The 20380-nt window shown below is 55.9% G+C and overlaps 1 protein-coding gene across 1 annotated transcript; it reads right to left on the bottom strand.

The window, feature by feature from the left end:
- Nucleotides 1-1778: 1778 nt before the first annotated feature.
- Nucleotides 1779-19090, bottom strand: ACE (angiotensin I converting enzyme). The gene is given in 26 exon segments (XM_058820566.1): nucleotides 1779-2339; nucleotides 2572-2759; nucleotides 3286-3408; nucleotides 3794-3892; nucleotides 4089-4233; nucleotides 4480-4703; nucleotides 5122-5294; nucleotides 5554-5651; nucleotides 5976-6167; nucleotides 6354-6497; nucleotides 6685-6772; nucleotides 7190-7348; nucleotides 7616-7752; nucleotides 8235-8446; nucleotides 8899-9021; nucleotides 9225-9323; nucleotides 9593-9737; nucleotides 11076-11299; nucleotides 11602-11774; nucleotides 12308-12405; nucleotides 12532-12723; nucleotides 12955-13098; nucleotides 13802-13889; nucleotides 15125-15292; nucleotides 18516-18751; nucleotides 18754-19090. Coding segments are annotated over 26 exon segments (4200 nt in total). The 3' UTR covers nucleotides 1779-2148.
- Between the last annotated feature and the right edge of the window lie 1290 nt (nucleotides 19091-20380).

The following is a 20380-nucleotide window of genomic DNA, read 5'->3' as shown; positions in this document are numbered from 1 at the left end:
TTACGTTTCTTTTTTCTCCTTAGGGAATGATTTCGCTGAGCCTCCTAATTTCAGCTGCAGGCATGATGCAGAAGGCAGAAGGCAGCAAAATCTCTCCAGATGTTATCACAACGGGGAAGGGAAATCATCCTTGGTTTAAAGCTATCTTGTAAAACACTGCTGCTGGCTTGGCAGAGCCCTTGGGGCACGAGCTGGTCCTCGCTGCCCTCAAAAGTCTCACCCAGGCCCCCCATCTCAGCCAAGAAGCTCCAGTGGAGCTCAAGGTGGGACCTTCAGCCTCCCCCTGGGCTGGACTGGGCATAACCTTGTGTCCAGCCCCATCTCCTGGGTGGACTTTGCACCTGTGTTGAAGGCAGCCTGGTGGCCAACCCCATCCCATCTGCTGCGTGGACCTTGGCCCCGTGTGGAAGGTTGGCTGGTGTCCAATCCCACCTGCTGCACACAGCTTGGACCTGTGCTGAAGGAGCCTCTGGATTCTGCACGGCTGGTGGGCCTGGGCTGCGTGTGTGCCTCTGGACACAGCTCAGGGCACCCTCATCCACCCTCGTGTCCCTGGCAGGACAAACTCAGCTCCTGTGTGGATTCTCTGATGTCTAACCAGTGCTGAGTGTGTGTTGCACTCCCTCAGTGACAACGTTCAGCGTGGCTCTATTTTTTTCTTCCTTTTTAATCCTCTTCTCCAGAAAGCAATTTTCATGAAACTCACAGGATCTTGATGACCTTGGAGACCTCCTTTCCTCCACTAATGGGGCAGAAAAGGAGCCAAGGAGCTCAAAATCACCAGCGAGGATCCGAGCTGGATGGAGCACACCTGCACCAGCCTGCTTTCCCAGGCTGAAAATACACTTGGCTCCCAGCTCAGCTCTCACCGTGCCAGGTCTGTGCTCCGTGAGGAGGGAGCCTGGTGTGCCGGGATGGAAAGCAGATGCCCCGGGGTGTGAGAGCTGCTGGGGCTGCTGCTCGGGGCCTGGGATTGTCACAGAACCAGGGAAGGTTGGGGTGCCACCTCGCCGTGGGCGTCCTGCGCTCGGGGAGATGGAAAGCAAACAAACACCCGAGCGTGGGCGGGCAGACACCTGCCTTGTGCTCCTCTGCCAGGTGCAGGGAGCCGCTCCCAAGCCTCAGCTTCCCGTGACCGAGGGCAGAGGCCACGGGATGGGATAGGGACGGGTGGATCAGCCAGATCCCCTCATTTCCCCTGCTGCTCCGGGCTGCAGCAGATCACAGCTCTTTAAGGCTGCAATAATCCCCGGCCTGGGATTAGTTTTGCGCCTAATCACTGCAGAACAAATAGGAAGTTTTATTTACAGAAGCAGAAGAAAGACGAGGCCGGGGATGGGGAGGACGGGGGGGGGGGGGGGGGGGGACGGTTGGGCCTCAAAGCACGGCTGATCCCAAGATAATCAGGAGCTGGAGGGCAGGAGGCGATCGCTGACCTTGGAACCCCCTCCCCAGCTCTTACGTAAGCGCGGCACTGCTGCTGGAGTCACAGCAGCGGTGAGCTCCAGCCTGGTGACCCCCAGCCCTTTAAACAGCTCGTGTCTGGACTTTGGGGATGCCTGGCCCTGATTCAGCCCCTCCCTGAGGCACGTGCTGCGCTGGGAACCCACGAGCTGTCAGCTCTGACGGAGCCGCGGTTCAGGGGAGGATGGAGGTGCTGCAAAGGGATGCTCATCTTTCACCTGCAAGAAGAAGCTGAGCTGCTGCTCCAAGGGGTACAAGACACAGGTTTATTTTTCATCCATGCAAGCGAACAGCCTGGTAGCAGGCAAACCAGGATGTGCTCCATCCCTCCCCAAACTGCCCTCTGTCACTCAAGTCTCTGTGGCTTTGCCCACAGATCAGATTTGGCTGGTGGGTGACCAGGCTGGACCAGCTCCAGCCCTGGGCACAGGGGCAGCTTGTGACGGCTCCGTGCCTGCCGGAGCCTCAACTTCTCTTTCCCCTGATTCAGACATTGGCAAATAAATAGCTCTTCTCTGCTCTGGCTCTTGCATAGTGGAAAGGAATGTCTGACCTGATAGGAGAGAGTAATCCTGGGTTGTGGAAACCCATGGCTTCCTTGGCAAGTGTGCCCATGGCATGGCTGCCAGCCTGGCCAAGTGCCCGTGCTTACACCCTGTCTGTTGCCCTGCTGGTGGCTCTGCCTTATTTCAGTTCCATTTCTGAGATGGATGTGAAGGCCTTTCCCCTGACTAAGAAGAACTTGACACCAAAGAAGATGGTGGTGATCAGGAAGAGGAGTGCCAGGGCGAGCAGGACCCAGCCCCCAGCTGTGGCTTGACTTTTGGTCAGGGACATTCCCAGGAAATCAGTTTTGCTGGAGTCATCTTGCTGGGCTGGAAAAGAGAGAAAAGAGAGACATGGGCTGTGGTATGTTGGGCCACCTTTCTGGTCTCTTGGATGCCCTTTGGCCTCAGCTCCACGAGGAATCAAGGAGAAGTATCCAAACACCCTGTGGTTTTTGGGATGGCCGAGCGGCACCAAGAGAGCTCCATTTCATTCTGCCCCTGGTGAGGGCTGAGCCCTGGCCAGTCGTGGGCCTGCTGTGCTTGGCTGAGCCCTGCATACCTGTGTAAGGAGTCCAGCTGTACTCGGGCCAGCCCAGGACCTCCCCGTTCTTCTGGTTCTCTTTCTCCAGCCACGTCATGAGTGGCTCGAAGTAGCTCATCAGGGCCTCTGCTGACATGTTGGGCTGTCCTGTGATGAGCTGCATGGCTTCGGGCCACGGCTTGCTGAAGCCCAGCTTCAGGGCATCCCTGTGGCAGGAGAAATCAGCTCCAGCGCGTTCCCCATCACCCTCTTGGCTGCCAGCCCCTCCCTTTCCCTTGGAGCTCTTGGTGTCAGCATCCCCGGGTACAGTCTGAGCCCCCAGAACCATAGGGCTGCCAGCCTGGAGCACAGGGAAGGACATTTATCTGTGGGGGAAAGAGGGCTTTGCATGGGTTAAAAACCTCTTGTGAATCCAGCCTGATGCTGAGCAGTCCCTGGGTGAAAGAGTTAATTTTGCAGGTGCTTTGCTTGCAGCAAGGGGGTTGTTTTCCCTAAGGAACTGGGGGCTGGGAGGAGGAGGAGGAGGAGGAGGGAGCCTTCCCCCTGTCAGGGGCCTAGCTACCATCTAGTGGCTGCCTTTGCAATCACAGCCCCAGCGCCCAGCCCAGGGTGTCCCCCCAGGTATGGGATGGGAGGGATGAGCAGGGGCTCTGCTGCCTCCTGTCTTGCTGGGCTGGCTTTAAGGTATTTGGGGATATTTTTGCCTTGGCTTTACCCTGCCCACACACCTACCCCAAGATCTTCCCAGCCTCCTTGGACTGGTAGATGTCACAGGTGTGCAGGGGACCCTTGTGGCCAGCTGCATTGCAGAGTGCCTGGTGGAACTGGAACTGGATCACAAAGCTGACAAAGTACCTGGTGGAGAGGGATGAAGAGATGGGAATGGACCCTGCTTGTGCCTGTGCAACAGAGGATGCGGCTCCCCTCATTCTCTGGCTGCACCCTCCCAGTCTGGAGGAGCATCAGTGGCTTTGGAGCTACACCTTCTCCAGCTCAGCTCAACCTGCTGAGGCCATTTCTCCCATAATGTGTTTTATGTTTGTTGGAGTGGATGAGCTCGTCTTCCTTGGATAGGGAGAAATTCCCCTAAATTCAGACTTCTTAGGGTCTCTGGAGCTGCCCAGCCCATGCAGGATGATACCACCAGCCATGGAGAAAGGTGTCATTGCTGGCATCTGACCTGGGGATCCTGCTTCTATGTCCAGGTGGTGTCCCTCGTGCCCCAGCCCTGCTGGCTCACCTAATGTAAGGGACGTTGGCAGGAATGTGAAACTTTGCCCCGGGGTCAAAGTCATCTTCTGACCTCAGTGCTGGTGGGCACAAGCCCTGGTACTTCATCCTGTGTGAGAGAGGGAGAGTCAGGCCAGCTGGGGAGGAGGAGATGGGGCAAAGTGGGAAGGAACAGAGTGGGGTGTGAGGACAGAGGGAGGGGCTGTGCATCTCATCATTCCCATTGCAGTCGGCTGGACCACAGGGAGAAAACACCCAGTGGGATGACAGCCTTGTTTCAGAGAGGAGTCTGAATTCAATCCTACCTGAGGTTCCACCACTCCTTGTTGTACTCATCCTCCTTGATCCGCCCATCAAACACCTTCCAGCGCCACTGGTCCATGAGGTACCCGAAGGGCAGGAAGGCAATTTTGTCCAGGGCGATGCTCATCAGGTAGTTAATATCACTTTCTGCCCAGGGCATGAAGATGTGAGCAAGTCAGTGCTGTACCCGCCTCTCCTCCCTCCGTGGGTCATTCTGCCCCAGAACTGGGTGTCCCCAACAGCTCCTGTCCCCTCCATTCATGCAAAGCCACCATGTGTGTCCCCGAGCCCTTCAACCTTGCCCAGCCCCTCCTGACCATGTGCATTTCCAGCTGTTCCCATCAGCATCCCCACATTTGCTCTCCAATTGCACATTGTGGCCCTCCAGCTCACCTTTGTTTTCCATGACCTGGTCCAGCAGATTGATGCTGTGGAGGTGTTTGGGGGTGGAGACAGACAAGGCCATGACATCCCCAACAGCCTCATGGAAGCCAGGGTTGGCCCCGTCACGGAAGGAGACAGGCTGGTCCTTGTACTGCAGGAAGTACTGGACGTGGCCCATCTCGTGGTGCACTGTGATGAGGTCGTCCATGTTCACCACGGTGCACTGCTTGATCCTGGACCAGGACACAGGGGTTGGGGGAAAAGGGAGGGAAATGGTGGCATGAAAACCTCCAGGAACCATCAGATCCCCTTGAGCTATTTTTCCTTTCTATGTGCCCCCTCCCCACATCTGATGCCACGCCAGGCTGGTCCTACTCCACTGGGTTGGTCTCTTCCTCCTCCTGCATCTCCTGCTGCCCATTCCCTGTCCCTGTTCATCAGCTTTTCCATTCTCCAGGGCAGGGCAGGCATGAATTGCCCTCCATCCACCATGGGGACTCCTACCAGCATCTTGGCTACCAAGAGAAGTGCCACAGCTGGGGTGCCGCAGCCACACTGCGATGGCATCAGCCCACCTGCCCTTATCCTACAAAGACCCTTTCAGCCCCAGCACCACAGCAGCAGTGGGCACCCCCTGCTCCCCAGGGGCACCTGAAGTCCTTGCGGTTGTAGAAATCCCAGGCTGAGGCGTGGCACACCACCTCCCGCCCGTCTGATGGCTTCTCAATCATGGACTTGTCCCAGAACTCCTGTGGCATCGGGATGAGGCCCAGAGAGGTGAAGAAACGGTCTGACTCCTCAAACATTCTCTTGGGTGTCCAGCCCTGGGGGAAGAGCAGAGACCTGCTGAGGGGCAATGTGGAAGGATGCGAGGACAGGGATAACCTTGTTCGAGGCAGGGGAATCTCCTGGAGTCAGCTAGACTTGGATCCAGGTCTTGGCATATATAGAGGTAGGGAGAATACAGATGAGGCATGGATTTTTTTAGCAGCATTAGAGCATTTGGCAGCATGGGTGGTGGTAACAGCCAAAGATTGCTGGGTCCCAAGGGACTTCCCCAGAGCAGCCTAGAAATGCACTGACCTGGTTTTTCATGGCCGGGGTGGCATCCACCTTGGTGGCATCTGGGAAAGGTACCACCAGGTCGAAAATGTTGGACCATGACTGAGCCCACATGTTGCCTGGGGAGCACAGAAGGATGACACATGTCAGGAGGGTGACAGGGAGAACAACCAGTTACTCCCTCCTCCTGCACAGGTGGATCACCCTGCCTGGTCCCTGCCCTGTCTGCATAAGGGCAATGCAGGCAGGAGCCCATCCATGCAAGAGAAGCCAAATCATGCTGAGCATGCTGCCCTTCCCTGGGGCAGATTGTCCTCTATCCCCATCCCAGGGGACTTTTCCCTTCAGCCTGAGGTGGACAGAGACCAGTGTTAACTCTTGGCATGGCACAGAGACAGCCACACCTGGTGGGAGAAGCAGCATTGCTCAAGGAGAGCCCTTACCTAGCAGATGGGCAGGGATGGGACCCTTCAGGTTGATGTGCTCTGGACCATAATTTTTGTAGAGGGCTCGCCGTACATAAGCATGCAGGTTGAGGTACAGGGGCTGCAGCTGCAGGTACAGCCTCTCCAGATCTTCCTCAAAGGTGGGTGTCTCATACAGGGATCTCCAGTAGGCCCCGTTGTCTGTGTAGCCTGTGGTAGGGCAAGAGCAGAAGCTGTCAGACTCTTCTTCTTGGGCAAGACTCTGTCTTGCTGTTTCGACACTCCAAGAAAGTGAGAGTAGATCTGGGAGTTAGTGAGACCTCCACACCCTTGGGATTGTGACCCCCAGTTGGGTGAAGAGGGCCGTGGTGGGCTCTAGGGGAGGAGGGCACTGACCATTGAGCACGGCTGCCTTGTTGCTCAGCTCCACATATCGCTTGTAGTTGTTCCTCATCTTCTTCCCAGAAGCATCCCGCCAGCCTTTCCAGGCAAAGAGGAGCTCATCGTAGTCCCGATAGGTGGCCATTATGTTTGTGAGGTCTGAAAGAGAACAACAAAGCCACTGAGATGCTGTTGGATGGGCTGAGCAGGTGCAATGGTTCTGTACTGTGTTGCTCAGGGGCCATCACAGAGAAGGTGAAAGAACCCTTCATGGCCTTTCTTCATGCCCCCACTTAAAAAATTCCCTCCCTTCTGATGCCCCACAGGACACCCTGCTAGATCTTACCAGGGTCCAGTGGGTGACAGGTTTTGTTCTCTCTGCAGACCTTGGCCACGCTGTAGGTGGTCTCCATGTCTGAGAGCAGGGTGTTATACTGCAAAGGAAATCAGAGTGTGTAAAGTGGTTATCCTTGCTCCGGATATTGGAGGATATTGGAGGGTGTCCCAGCCCATTGAGGTTTTTGGGTGTTTCACTCTGGTCCCTTCCAAGATCAAGTGTGACCCCAACGGAGGCAACGCTGAGTCCATACAAGAGGCCCTGGGGCCAACAAGCAATGTGCTATTGTCACCCAAAAATCCAGGCCCTGCTGCAGCCTGGGATAGGCAACCTTTGGGTGGGAAACCCTGAAGACAAGGACTTTGGCTTTGTGTAGAAGGTACCAAGATATCACCTTCTTCAAGGCAGATGGTGGCTGCTCAGTGGCATTTCCTAAAGTTTGAGAGAAACTTTTGTCTTCACACGAGGTGATGGCAAGGGACACCCTCTCTTGCTCTGTCCCCTTGCCACTCACCTCCTTCAGCTCATCCTCAGGTAAGGCTGCCCTCTCAATGACACTCAGCTTCTTGAGGATGCGGGTGACACTTTGGTCCTGGAAATCGGAGGTGTCGAACTGCCTGGCCCTCATGCCGTACTCCAGGGTGTGCTTGGACATGGCCAAGTTCTTCTCCAGCTACAATGGGAGAAGAAGAGTTACTTCAGGGAGAAGACACAGGCCACTGCTAGAAGCACCACCTGGCATCCCACAGCTGACACCTTCCCCTTTGTGGGCACCTCATGGGATGATGAGGGTTTTCAAGGAAAAGGGTGAGAATGTTTTCCCTTTACAAGGGGCAGAATCTGCCCTGGTTTTCAGAGCTTCTGTGAAGCGTGCCCTGGGTACCACCTGCCCTCCCTGGCTGCTGGCTCTCCCTGCACAGCCCCAGGGTCGTTCCCATACCATGATCTCCTTGTTGTGGTCAGTGATGTTGGTGTTGTAGACCCAGGAGGCCTCGGTGTAGGCATTCCACACTTCCTCAGCTGTGCTGTTGTACTCGGACAGGAACTCTTTGGCTTGTGCCTCATCTGCTATTTTGTCTAGAGGAGGAAATAAATGGGGGAAGAGATGAGAAAGGTCAGGAGAGTTGCAAGAGCACTATGGAGAGGCTTTTCCCAGAACTGCAGGTCCACTGAAGGATGCCACAACTTGGGAGCAGGCTGAGCTAAGAACTGGGGGAAGAGGTGCCCAGCTGGGGTGTCCACCAGACAGAAGATGGGACAATAGGCTAAGTTGCATGCTCTAGACTCTCCCACATGAGCGCAAAGGATACAATTAAGAAGAGAAACTCTTCACGCCATGACTGATGACACCACTACACAGCCTCAGACAATGGCACCTGCCTCCTGGGAAGCAACACCCCATGGGACTTCACTGGAGCTGGTTAGTCCTCTATTCCTGATAGGGGGAACACCCCACCCACAGCAGAGACCTTCCTCTGCTTCTGCCTGTGGATTAATGATGTCCCTTGGAGGACTTCTTCCTGGCCCTCCCCAAACCCAGGATGGAGCTGCAGCCTTACCAATGCCTTCAGGGTAGCCTTCAGGGACAGGGGGACGCCAGTCAAACTCAGGCCAGCCCAGCACCTCGTTGGTCTTGTTGTTCTGCTCCTGAAGCCACTTGGTGACAGGGCTGAAATACTCCAGAAGGGGTCCAGCATCCATCTGACCCGAGCCAGTGAGATTCAAGAGGATTTCCTGCCACGACTTTGAGGATCCAACTTTCAACACTTCCCTGTGGAGGAGCAGAACAGCAAGAGCCAGCATGAGGCCAGAGGACGGATGGGAGAGAAGCAGTGATATCATCTCAGCATCTTAAGGTTGAAAATGCTGTTCCAGGGTGGGACATGAACCTGGAACTGCTCTGGAAGCCACCACCTGTCCCCAGTGTGGGAACTGAGGATTCCTTGTCACACACTCATGCATTTAACACCCAGGGAATCAACAGGAGCCAACTGTGCTTTAGTGACCTCTAGGTGGGAGCTCATGGCTGGAACAATAGCAACACTCTGGTGGTGAGGACCACTCACCCCACCCCAGTGCTTCCACATATTTCCATCCATCCATCTGCAAAGCTATTTCTCCAGTTCACTTTTCCTTCCTTTCTTCCTTCCTTCCTTTGCACACCATCAGCTTCCATGCACACATCTGCCCATGGCGATTTTCCTGACCCTCCTCTGTCCCCACCTGAGTTTGTTTCCAGCCTCTTTGGACCTGTAGATGTCACAGGTGTGCAGGGGGCCGGTGTGGTTGGCGGCCTGGCACAGTGCCTTGTGAAACTGGAACTGGAGGATGAAGCTCACAAAGTACCTGCCAAGGAAGCCCATGAAGGTCAGAACTGGGGACAAAGGGAAGCAGACAAGTCCAAGAGCTCAACCCCAACATTTGTGGTCCGAGTGTTGGGAGATCTCTATGTCTTGAGCAGGAGCAGCACATGACAGTCCCTGCTCACAGAGGTCATACCCCACCCATTTCACCCCAAACCTTGGTTCCCTTACCCACATTTCCTCTACCTGATGTAAGGAGTGTTCCCTGGGATGTGGTACTTTGCTCCAGGGTCAAAGTTGCTCTCATTCCTTGAAATCGGGGCGCAGATGCCCTGGTATTTGGTTCTGTGGGCAACATAAGCATGGGAATAATAAAGGGTCAGAAGAATCTAGTCAAAGGATGGGAAGGCTTGGCACAGTGCTGAAGATATCTGCACAGTTAGAGCATGATTCCATGTATATCCATCCATCCATCCATCCATCCATCCATCCATCCACTGTTCTCCCACCATTTCCATGGCTACTTTTACGCTTTTTCTTTCCTCTTTCCTGCCTCCCTTCCTTGCACACGCCCAGCTCCCACAGCCACGTCCCCCCTTGGTGACTGTCCCCACCTCAGGTACCACCAGTCGTAGTTGTAGCGGCTCGGCGGCGTGCGGCCGCTGAACACGTTCCAGCGCCACTGGTCGATGAGGTAGCCAAAGGGCAGGAAGGCAATCTTCTCCAGGGCCATCTTCAGCAGGTAGTTGATATTGCTCTCTGCAGGAAACAGAGCCTGAACCAGGCTGGAAAGGATTCTGCATAGACAGCACTACAGGCACCAGAATTTTAGTGGGCAAGAGGGTGGGTAGATCTGGATGAGAAATGGGCACAGCATCTCAACTTCCAACCTTTTTCCTAGAGAAGGTTTTGTAGGACACAGGAGGTTTCTATAAATACAGTTACACGTGCCTTTTACTGAGTGGGGACAAATGACAATGACAAATATGGTGTTCCCTTGTCCTTAGCCCAGCTCTCGGAGTTAGAAGGCCTTTGGTGAGTGTAAATCTTCACTCTTCCACCCTGGGGCCACAGGATGAGCGGCTTTGGGGGAGTTTGTTCTGCAGTCACACCACTGCAGAGGCTCTGATGGTTCAGACCCAGAACCAGAGTCAACTCTAGGACAGCCACCACCGTACCACGAGGAGCACAGGGGATGGTGACATCTGTTCTCCCCCTCAAGGAAACCCAGGGAAGGAAGTTTGGAGAAGGACCTGCTGGAGACCCAGCTGAAGCTGTGGGGTCAGGGAAGGGTTGGCAGCACTGCCCTGAGGGGCTGTTGGCTGCCTCCACCATGGCAGCCGGGCTGCCAGGGGCTGGCAAGCCGGGTAGCAATGGCTTGAGGCAGAGACCATCTGCCTCGCTGTGTTTATGCAGCGCTGGCCCAATGCTCTTGGCTGCTGTGATGTCTTTCTTGTCGTAAAACGTATTTAATGACACAGCAGGAGGATCCCAGGACTGTCCCTCCTCCGCCAAGCAGCGCCTGGGGCAGGTCTGGGAGTGCTCAATTTCTTCTGCCACCATCTGGTTTGATGTGTTGGCTGAGGGATGTCAGTGGGAGGAAGAGGCTCTTGATGAGCTGGGCAGTGCCTGCAGTGACAAGTCCTGCCCTGCTGTGCTGGCTGGCAGCTGGACACGTCACCCTCTGCCTGCCCTCGTGACTGTGCACGTGCATGCTTGGTGCCACCTCCCCAGAGCCACAGCAGCAGCTCCACTGGTGGATGCTCCTTGGGCAGGGAGGAATGCTAGAAAGGTCAAAGCCAGTCAAGCACAAAAATGTTGTTTTCCAGTTTGGGCTCTTTTGGTGAAGGGAAAGGCACAGATGAGCTCTGGAGAGCATCACTCCTGCCTCAGGGGTGAAGAGTATGGAGCCAAGAAGGGCTCTACATGGACCCATGGAGACAGGAGGGGGCTGTGCATGGACCCATGGAGATGAGAAGGGGTTGTGGCAGTTCTGGGCTGCATTGCCAGACTGCAACCCACCCTGGCATGTCCCAAACCCTTCCCAGTGCCACGGGCAGTGCCAGGCCACCCAGCTCCCCAGAGTGGCTGCCATACCTTCATCCTCAGTAGCATTGCTGAGGAGACCGATTTTCTTGAGGTGGCTGGGGGTGGAGACAGAGAGGGACAGGACATCCCCGATGGCCTCGTGGAAGCCAGGGTTGGCCCCGCTGCGGAAGGACACGGGCTGGTCCTTGTACTGCAGGTAGTACTGGATGTGGCCCATCTCATGGTGCACCGTGAACAGCTGCTCCATGGTCACCGTCGTGCACTGCTTGATCCTGTGAAAACAGCACTGCCTGAGCCCAGTGAGGGACCCCTGAGCTGCCTGTGCACCCCCTTGATGGGAAGGACTCCCCACAGTCTCAGAGAGGGTGGCAGCACCCCACAGGGTGAGGGAAAGCGGAGGGGACGGCAGGGCAGCATTGCCACTCCAGACCTCACCTCAGAAAATGCCACATTGGGCTGCATGGCCAGGCTGGGGTACCCAAAAGGGTGGGGGGCTACCCAAAAGGGTGACTACCAATGGGGATAGGAGAGGGTCTTGCCCTGTAGCCCTGGGTCCCCGCATACCCCCACAGACCTGAAGTCCTTGCGGTTGTAGAAGTCCCAGGCCGAGGCATGACACACCACCTCCCGCCCATCTGTCGGCTTTTCCAGCATGGAAAACTCCCAGAATTCAGGGGGCATCTCCAGGAGCCCCAGGGAGGTGAAGAACTCCTCCGAGACCCGGAACATGTGAGTGGCATTCCAGCCCTGGTGGGAAGCAAGCAATGGGTTATGGCTGAGGAAGGGGCTGCCTGTGCCCTGGGCATTGCCTCCAGGGCTCCAGGACTGTGGGAAGGGGGTGAATTTCTCCCCAGGACTGAGGTCCTGCCCCTCTCTCTGTGATGGGGAGGCCCAGCCCCAGAACTGGTGTGAACATTGCTAAAAAAGCACCGAGCAATGATGCTGGAGCTCAGCAGGGGCAGGAGAAGGGAGCAGGGCTTATACCCAAGAAGGGCTTGAAGCTGTGTGATGGTGTGAATGCAGCAATGTAGCCCCCACCCTGGGGACTGGCAGCAGTCCCAGTGCACTGCCCACTTTTGTCCACCTGCTGCCTCATTGGTCATTGCCAGATATGGAGTAAGACCATTTCTTTGTCCCTTCCCCTCCCAGACATGGATTTTCTGCTGTCCCCTATACAAGTATGAGAAATGACTCCCATGGGGTCACTGTCATGGGCCAGCCCTGGCAACACCTCCTGCTTTTTCTCCCTGGTCCCTCCAATGAGTCCCTCAGCCCATCACCTGCTGCACCATGGTGCTCGTGACATCAAGGTTGGGCTTCTCAGGGTAGGGGATCATCAGGTCATAGATGTTGTTCCACTGCTGAGCCCACATGTTCCCTGAAAAGAGAAAACAGCTGGAGCAGAGCTGGTGGCAGGTCAGGAGAGAAACACAGTGATAACTGGGACCTCTCTGGCCTTGTGTGTGCCCCTCTGGGCACAGGCTGGGGGAGGCTCATCTCTTACCCAGGAGGTGAGCAGGGATGGGACCCTTCAGGTTGATGTACTTGGGCCCATAGCGGTCGTACAGCTTCCTCCGGACGAAGGCGTGCAGGTTGAGGTAGAGTGGCTCCAGCTGGTTGTAGAGGTGCTCCAGGTCCCTCTCAAAGGTGTCTGAGTCGTACCAGGAGCGCCAGTAGCTGCCTGTGTCATTGAATCCTACCAGGGACACAGGGAAAACCTCTGTCTCCAGACCCCAAACGCTGCCCCCACTACCCACCCCCAACAGGTGCGACCAGGGACTAGCAGCAGGATTTTTTTCCCCTTTCCCTAAACTGTTGATACTTGGGAAATAGAAGCTGGATGCCTGGCTGCATCCCAATATCCCAGTTCCTGTTTCCACCCCAGCTCCCTGATCACGCCCTGTTTGGGGACCCCCTGGGTTTGTACCATCCTTGGCGTAGGCGGCGTTGCTGAGCTGCACGAACTCCTGGTACTTGGGGCGCAGCGGGTTGCCCGCGGCGTTGTGCCAGCCCTCCCAGGCAAACAGCAGCTTCTTGTAGCTGCGGGACGTGGCCATGATGTCTGACAGGTCTGGGACAGAGGGGACAAGGAGAACATAAGGAAGCGGAGCCCTCCTATTTTTCGGATATTTTTCAGATTGCTGGAGAGGGAGGCACAGCTCTGCAGAGGTGCCACCACCACCCCAGTGCCTGTCACTCTAGGACATGAAACAGAAAAACGTGGGCACTGGGTTTTCTAAGGGGAAAAAGAGGGAAGTTTAATTCTGACTTCAACATTTGTAGATTTCCAAAAGGGACAGTGGCTCTGCAGAGGTGCCACCACCACCACCGTGCCAGACCCCAGTGCCTGTCACTCTAGGACACGAAACAGAAAAATGTGGGCACTGGATTTTATAAGGGAAAAAAGCGGGAAGTTTAATTCTGACTTCAGCATTTAGAGACTTCCAAAAGTGACAGTGGATTGAAGGATGAAAGTGCCACCTCTCCAATGACACTGGGCAAACTAACAGTTTATTAAATTTCTTTTATAAAAGAATGCAAAACTATAAATTATTTACATCAAGTGTGTGAGAAAGTTCATTACAAGAATGTAAACATCAGAAGGCTTAGAAGAACTTAAAAAAACAGGGTGACAAGTGCCCATTCCTCACACTGGGACAATTCTGATTAACATGGGTGGAACCCAAACCCACCAAGGATGTGGGGACCTGGACAAAGTCCTGGCACCATGGGGTGCCCAGCAGCTGACAGGATCAAGGGGACAGGGACCATACCTGGCTCCAGATCCCAGCAGGTGCCATTGGGCAGGCACACCTTGGCCGTGGAGTAGATTTTGTCCATGTCACTCAGGATGGTGTTGTACTGTAGGAAAGGAAAAGAATGCTGAGAGGAAAGGGGGTGCCAGGGGACAGGAACAGCCCTTCAGGATCTCCCTGCTCTGCAGTGTGTGTGTCCAGATGGATGTGGGGAAGGATTGGTGTGTTTATACAGCACATTTTTGGTGAGATAAGTGTGTTATCACTCGGGGTTTTGGCGTGGTGGGAGCAGGGAGGCTCTTTGGGACAGACAATCCATGCTCCAGAGAGGGGCTGTTTATAAAGCTGTTTGTCAGTGGGGCCACGGCACAAGCTGTTTATCTAAATGGGTTAAAAAAACCAGGAGAAGAAAAGCCAGAGGATGAGGGGGGTTTATTCCTGTGAACTGCAACAACAGCAAACAATAGCAGCAGGAGGTTTCCTGGAACATTCCTGGGAAGCCCACTGTCAGGGAAGGAAATTGCTCTGCTCTGTCCCTCTCTCCACTCCCATTCCTCTGCTCCATCAGTGCAGAGGGGATGGGGATGGGGACAGTGGTGGCTGTGGGATGGAGCTGCCCAGGGATGGGAGAGACATGACTGATGAGCAGGGAGGAGACATGATGTTGTCTGTTGTCTGGAGGAGGCAGGGATGGGTTTCCTGGAAGGAACTGGGGCTGACAGCACTCCGGAAGGGATTGCATCACGAGGCTTTGCCAGGGCTTGGCTGGGAATGGCTCTCAGGGAGCTGTGGGTCAGGATGGAAGGGCCTGTCCTGTGCTCATGTACAGCAGAGTACCTGCCAGCTTCAGTCTGGGCAATATTTTCATGCATGGAAATCAAAATTCAGATAAACTGCCCTGAAAGCTCAGGATGTCCTGATATCCTTGGCATGGAACAGTGTCACCAAGGCACAGCAGACTGTGTCTTATGGGGAGCTCAGGAGCTGGGTGGCTGCATCAGCCCTTCTTTTCAGTGGGCTGCACACCTGATGAGCCCAGAGGGGTTTGGACAGCCTGGCTGGTCTCCAGGTGATGCCCAAGACTGCTCTGTGTAAGCAGGAAATCTCCAGTTCCTGCTGGGACAGCTCTAAGATAAGGTTAGGGCTGGCTAATAGGGCCAGAAGGCATCCTGCATCCCCTGGAGATAGCACCCCATCTCCTCCTCCATCACTGTGTAAGGCCAGTGACACCCTCCAAAACGCAACAGGCCAGCAGTGGAGTCTGGATGCTTGTGAGAAATCCCCCTAGGGCATTTCACAGCACCCCACCCTCGCCCAGGGCTCCTCCACCACCTTGCCTACCTGCTCTCTCATCTCCAGGGGCAGGTTGGAGGGTCCCAAGGTCTGGATTGATCCAATGATTTTCCTCAGCTGGGGGTCACTGAAGTTACTCCAGTTGTTGCCATAGAGCTCCTTGGCTTTCTTCCCCCATATCTCTGTGAAGTTCTGCTCCTCCAGTGATGCTGCCACCTGCATGGCGAGAGGGGACGTGGGGGCTCAGGACCAGCCCTGGGAGGTGCCAACACCCAGGCGATGGTTTGGGAGCCAGGGCAAAGCTGTGAGGGTTTGTGGGAGTCAGAGGTGACAGGACATGGGGTGACAGGCAGGGCTGTCCCCAGCCCTTGGCACCCATGGATAGAGACAGCAGCTTCCATCTGTGTCTGCAGCCCCTGCTCGCTGTGGAGCTCTCCATGAGCACCCATGGGTGGCCTGTGAGGGTGTTTAGGAGGAGCTCCAGGGTCTCATAAGGGATGGGAGTGCTGGGATTGGGCATCCAGGCCATGCAGTCAGGGTGTCTGGGTGCTCCTGGGCTGCCTTTGACATCTGCTGGACCCTGCTTTTGGAAGGAGCTCTGAGGTCTGGCTTATTTTTATTTCCAATCCTGCTGTTTCTCACTTTCTCAGAAGCCCAAAAGAGAACTATAAAGGTGCCACATCCACCTTTCTCTTTCCTGTATGTCCCCACTATGTCTGTACATTTCTATTTCTCTACATTCCTCAATTGGCTGTCTGCACCCTAAATGCCACATCTGGTGTTCACCCATTTGCTCTGAATCCCCAGTTTTGGGTGTCTCTCTGCCACCCAACTCCTGCTAGCCCTGATCTCCCTTCCTGGGGCCATGGGCTGCCTGTAAGCTGCTCAAATAACACTGTGGGGTGTTATTTAGGCAGCTGGGGCTGTGGCCCTGCTTTTGGGATGGGGTGCATTGCAGGTGTTTGTATCCCAGCCTGATCAGTGTCAGCTGTATTCTTGGGAAGCTGCAATCTTTTCAGAGCGTCCTGGCCCTGTGCAGGGGGAGTGAGATGGTGCAGAGTGCCTGGTCAGTGTCCATGTGCCATCCTGGTGTGATTTATGGAGCTCATTAGCTGTGACTTGTGGCATTTTTAGCCTGGATCCAACACGCCTGGTTTGTTTTATTTTAATCTTCACATTCCCTCAGCAGGCAGCAGGGAAGGAAGGGAGTTGTGGTGTGGCAGAGTTGGAGGCAGATACCCACACAGCTGTGGGACACAGGGGTGGGAATGCCAACAGTGCCAGGTGCCCCTGGCTACCCCTCACTGCTTCCCTTGGACATCCCAGCGCCCACAGCATCACTGGCATCAATCCCCCAACAGACACCCTGCTCTTGCACCACCCCTCTCAACAGGAGATGCCTTTACCCCTTCCCAAACCCCGTGCAGAGCTGGAGGAAGCAGAATTCAGCTGTGTTTTGTTTTGTCCTTGAACAGGCACCTGTGTTTGGTCAGGCAAATCGTGCCCTAAACCCTCCTGACAGCTCTGGCGGAGTGAGCTGAGGCCGCTGGTGCTGCCTGAGAGCCCCTTGCCGTGGCCATGCCCAGCAATCCTGGCCCTTCCTCCTGTATCTGGGCGCTCTCTGTGGGGTGCTCAGGAGCCCCTTGGCACCCACAGCTTCCAAGCTTGCCCCAGTCCCTCCCTGCTGGGAGCACAGTGAAGGCTCAGGATGCAGCTCAGGGCACTGGGACTGCCTTGGCCCAGGCATTCTGCACCCAAACATGAGCAGCTCCCAGGCCCCATTGCCAGCCTCTTGCCCAGAATCCCAACTTGTGAATGATGGTACATCTGTCTGTCTGTCCATCCCTACCTCTGATCTCCTGCCTCTCATGTCCCTTTGTCACAGGGTCCCCTTTTGTGGCAAGCCCCAGAGCTGCCCATGCCCTGGTGGCCTGGCTCAGCCCCTCTTGTGTTATGGATGAGCAGGGTTTTCTGGCCCAATGCTCCCCCAGATCCCCCAAATTCAGCCTTTTGGGTCCTGCTGGCCAGCTGTTGTTCCTTTAGGATCCAGTGACTCCCCATCCCAGCACACCTCCCTGCTGCCCCACCATGGGCTGACCTCAGGGATTCAGATCCCCTCCTCTACCTGTTCTGGCTTAGGAGCCTTAGAAAATCCAGTGTCCACATTGCAGGGAGCTCCTGGACATGATCCTCACACATTTAATAGCACATAAAGGGGGGAAAGCTGCTCTGGAAACACCTTCTGAGAGAAGTCCATGCAAGGTGCTCTCCTGGCCTTAATGATGGGCTCAGTGTAGCTGGGATGTTCCTGCTCTGCCCCAAGGTCCCTCGCCCCACCACATCTGCAGCTAGAGCTGGATGCCTGCCCAGACATCACGTCAGCTTGACAAAAAAAGGCTGAGGGGGCACCTGGGCCCTCTTGAGTGTCCTGCCAAATTGGCAGTGCCCAGACCTGGCAGGGATCTTTCCCCTGCACAGGAAGATGCATTTCCTTCCTGCACAGGGCACACTGTGCTCCCGTCCCCACAGCTTCTGGAGGGTTCAGGGCTCTGTGTGCCAGCCCCTGTGTGACACTGGGCTGGACAAACACACCTATGGGCTGCACTGCCCTTGTGCCTCTGTAGCCACAGCACTGGCAGGTGTGCCCTGAGCTGTGGCTCGTCCCTGACCCCGTGCTGGGGCCACCAGCAGCTCCCTGAGCACAGCTGGGACTGGGGAAACCACTGCAGCCTGTCCAGGCACTGCCACTGCCCGGGCTGGGCTGGGCTGGAGCTCACCTGACCGAGAGCAGACCCAGGGCTGCTCCCTGCCCCACTTAATACACCCCAAACACATCCAAACTCCTGGGAGAACACACAGCAGCCTGAGGGATGCGCACAGCATTGCTCCCTGCAGAGGTTCCTCCTGCACTAATCTGGGCTGATGTCTAATTCCCTACAGCCTGGAGTGCTTTCCCACCTCTGTGTTTGTCCCCGTGGGCTGGGGGCACAGGGACAAGAGGTGGCAGGCTCAGTCCCGATGCCACCCAGCTGCTTGTGTGCACTTTGGGCTCCTGGTGTTCGCCCCAAACTAAAACCCTCAGCACTGGAATGTGGTGACACCAGGCAGGGACAGGGACATCTGACAGCTGGCCCAGTTCTGGGAAGGGGGAAAGTGGGAGGTGCTGGGAGCAGGGAATCACCTCAAAAAATAACCTTGACTCTGCTCTGGGACCAGAGCTGTCATTCTGGGGCAGAGTCTCTCTGAAAGCAAATTTGGGGCAAACCCCTGCAGCTCCTGCACTACAACTCCCACCCTCGGTTTGCCACCCCTAGGTGCTGAGACAGAAACCCGCCGGGAGGAAGGGAACCCCACCAAGTGCCTCCACCGCGACCCAGCCCCCCCAAACCCTGCGCTGGGGACCCCGCCGCGGCGGCATCGCCCCCGTCCCGCCACCCACCTGCAGAGCGGCGTTCTCGGCCGTCAGGTTGGTGTTGTAATTCCAGCTGGCCGAGACGCTTTTGAAGAGCACGGTCTCGGCCGTGCTGTTGTAGTCTGAGGCGAAGCGGGCGGCCCCTTGCTCGGTGCTGTCGTACTGGAGGGGCCCGAGGTCGGAGCCAAGGGCACCTGCGAGGCTCAGCCAGAGCAGCAGCGCCAGCGCCGCGGGCATCGCGGCCGGAGCGCGGCACCGAGGGGCCCCGTTCGGTGCCTTCCGAGACGGCTTTGCCTCCGCCGCCGGCTGCTTATAAGCCGGCAGCTTTCGCGCAAACCCTGCCCACCGAGCCTGCCTCCCCTCGCAGATAAGAGCGGAGTGTTCCGCTCTCCCTCCGGCGGCTCCGAGGCTTGCGCGAAGGAGCGGCGAGAGAACGCTGCCTCGGGGGGCAAAGTCCTTTTGGCTCCTGGCAGTGCCGGGAGGGAAGGGGAAGGGGCTGGGATAGGAGGGAGGGAAGGAGATGGAGGAGAATCCAGGGAAAGGCAGAAAAAAGAGAGAGGAGAAAGGCTAGGGTGGATGGGGTGGGTGAGATGCAGCTCCATCCCTGCAGGGTCCCAGTTCCCTCCTGATTTGGCGCAGTGGTGCTTAGCAGAAGTCAAGTGGTCCTTAGCAGAACTCCTCTCACCTGCATCACACGGCACACGCCCCTCGGCAGCACCCTGAGCACCTGCGGGGGCTGCAAGGGCAAGCACAGGAGGGAAACTGTTCCTGTGGGACACAGCCAAGGTCTGTCTCGCACTTCTTCCTGCCAAAGGGACCCCCTTCCCAACAGAACCTCATTTTTCAACAAAACAGAGTATTCCTCCTGCTTGTGAAGGAAATCGCATCACATCACACCAAGCGTTTTGGACTTGGAGGCTGATGACAAACGAGTAACAAAAAGTTCCTTCAAAATGAAAACCAGACCTGTGTTGATGGGCTTGATAGCTCCTTTGTTTTGTTTTGTTTTCTATTTACTCAAATAAATCCCTTTTCCCCAGGGCCTGGCCTCAGCCCTGGGAATGGTGCCTGGGCTGAACTTAGACCCTGGGTTGCCTGACCTCACGACTCCTTGTTGGAGCAACCACCCCATAGACACAATAGTGAACACCTGCCAAGAGAGAGCTTTTATTAGGAGGGAACAGAGGGAAATCCCTTGACCTTTTATCCCTGATGGGAGCTGCAGAGCAGCTGGACACCATCATGGACCCTTGAAGGAGTAACTGGGGTGACTCCATGGGGACAGCGTGGCCACTAGAAAAGGGACACATCCTCCTGTCAGCACTGGGCATCCTATGGGGTGTGCACAGCCACTAAAAAACAAACAAAACTTAGAAGACTGCAACCCTCTGATGTCTATTAAACCTCACACCAAAAATCACAACTTCACACCCTGTTCTTGCACCCTCCACCTGCACAGGCTGATGTGAGCACATGAAAACCCTTTATCCCCCTGACCAGGAATCCCCCCTGCACCAGCACCACCTGTGAGCCTGGGCATTGCAGAGCTGGTGGCAGAGTCAGCATCTGCCTCCAGCCCCCCTTGCTGACCCCTTTCCTCACCAGCCATAGTTTTCTGGAAAGTCCAGTTTACTGGGAAGTTGGAAAAAAAAAAAGGTTGGTTTGGGTCCAATTTGGCCGGAGACCAAGGGCCAGTGAATGGAGATTTCCTGTCCCCCTGCAGCCTCTGTTCCCAGCGGCACCAGGGAGGGGTTTTCCCGGCCCTGGGTCCTGCTGCAGCCTCTGGCACCAGTGGGGGCTTCAGGAGATCAGTGAGGCCAAAACAGTCAGTGCAATGTCACTGGTACCCGGGAATCACAGCATTTGAAGCTTTTTTCCAAGGCTGATGTGTC

This window comes from Ammospiza caudacuta, chromosome 27, assembly GCF_027887145.1.
Source record: "Ammospiza caudacuta isolate bAmmCau1 chromosome 27, bAmmCau1.pri, whole genome shotgun sequence".
NCBI classification, from domain to species: domain Eukaryota; kingdom Metazoa; phylum Chordata; class Aves; order Passeriformes; family Passerellidae; genus Ammospiza; species Ammospiza caudacuta.
The sequence above is the reverse complement of the archived record's forward strand: the minus strand, read 5'-3'. Positions and strand labels throughout refer to the sequence as shown.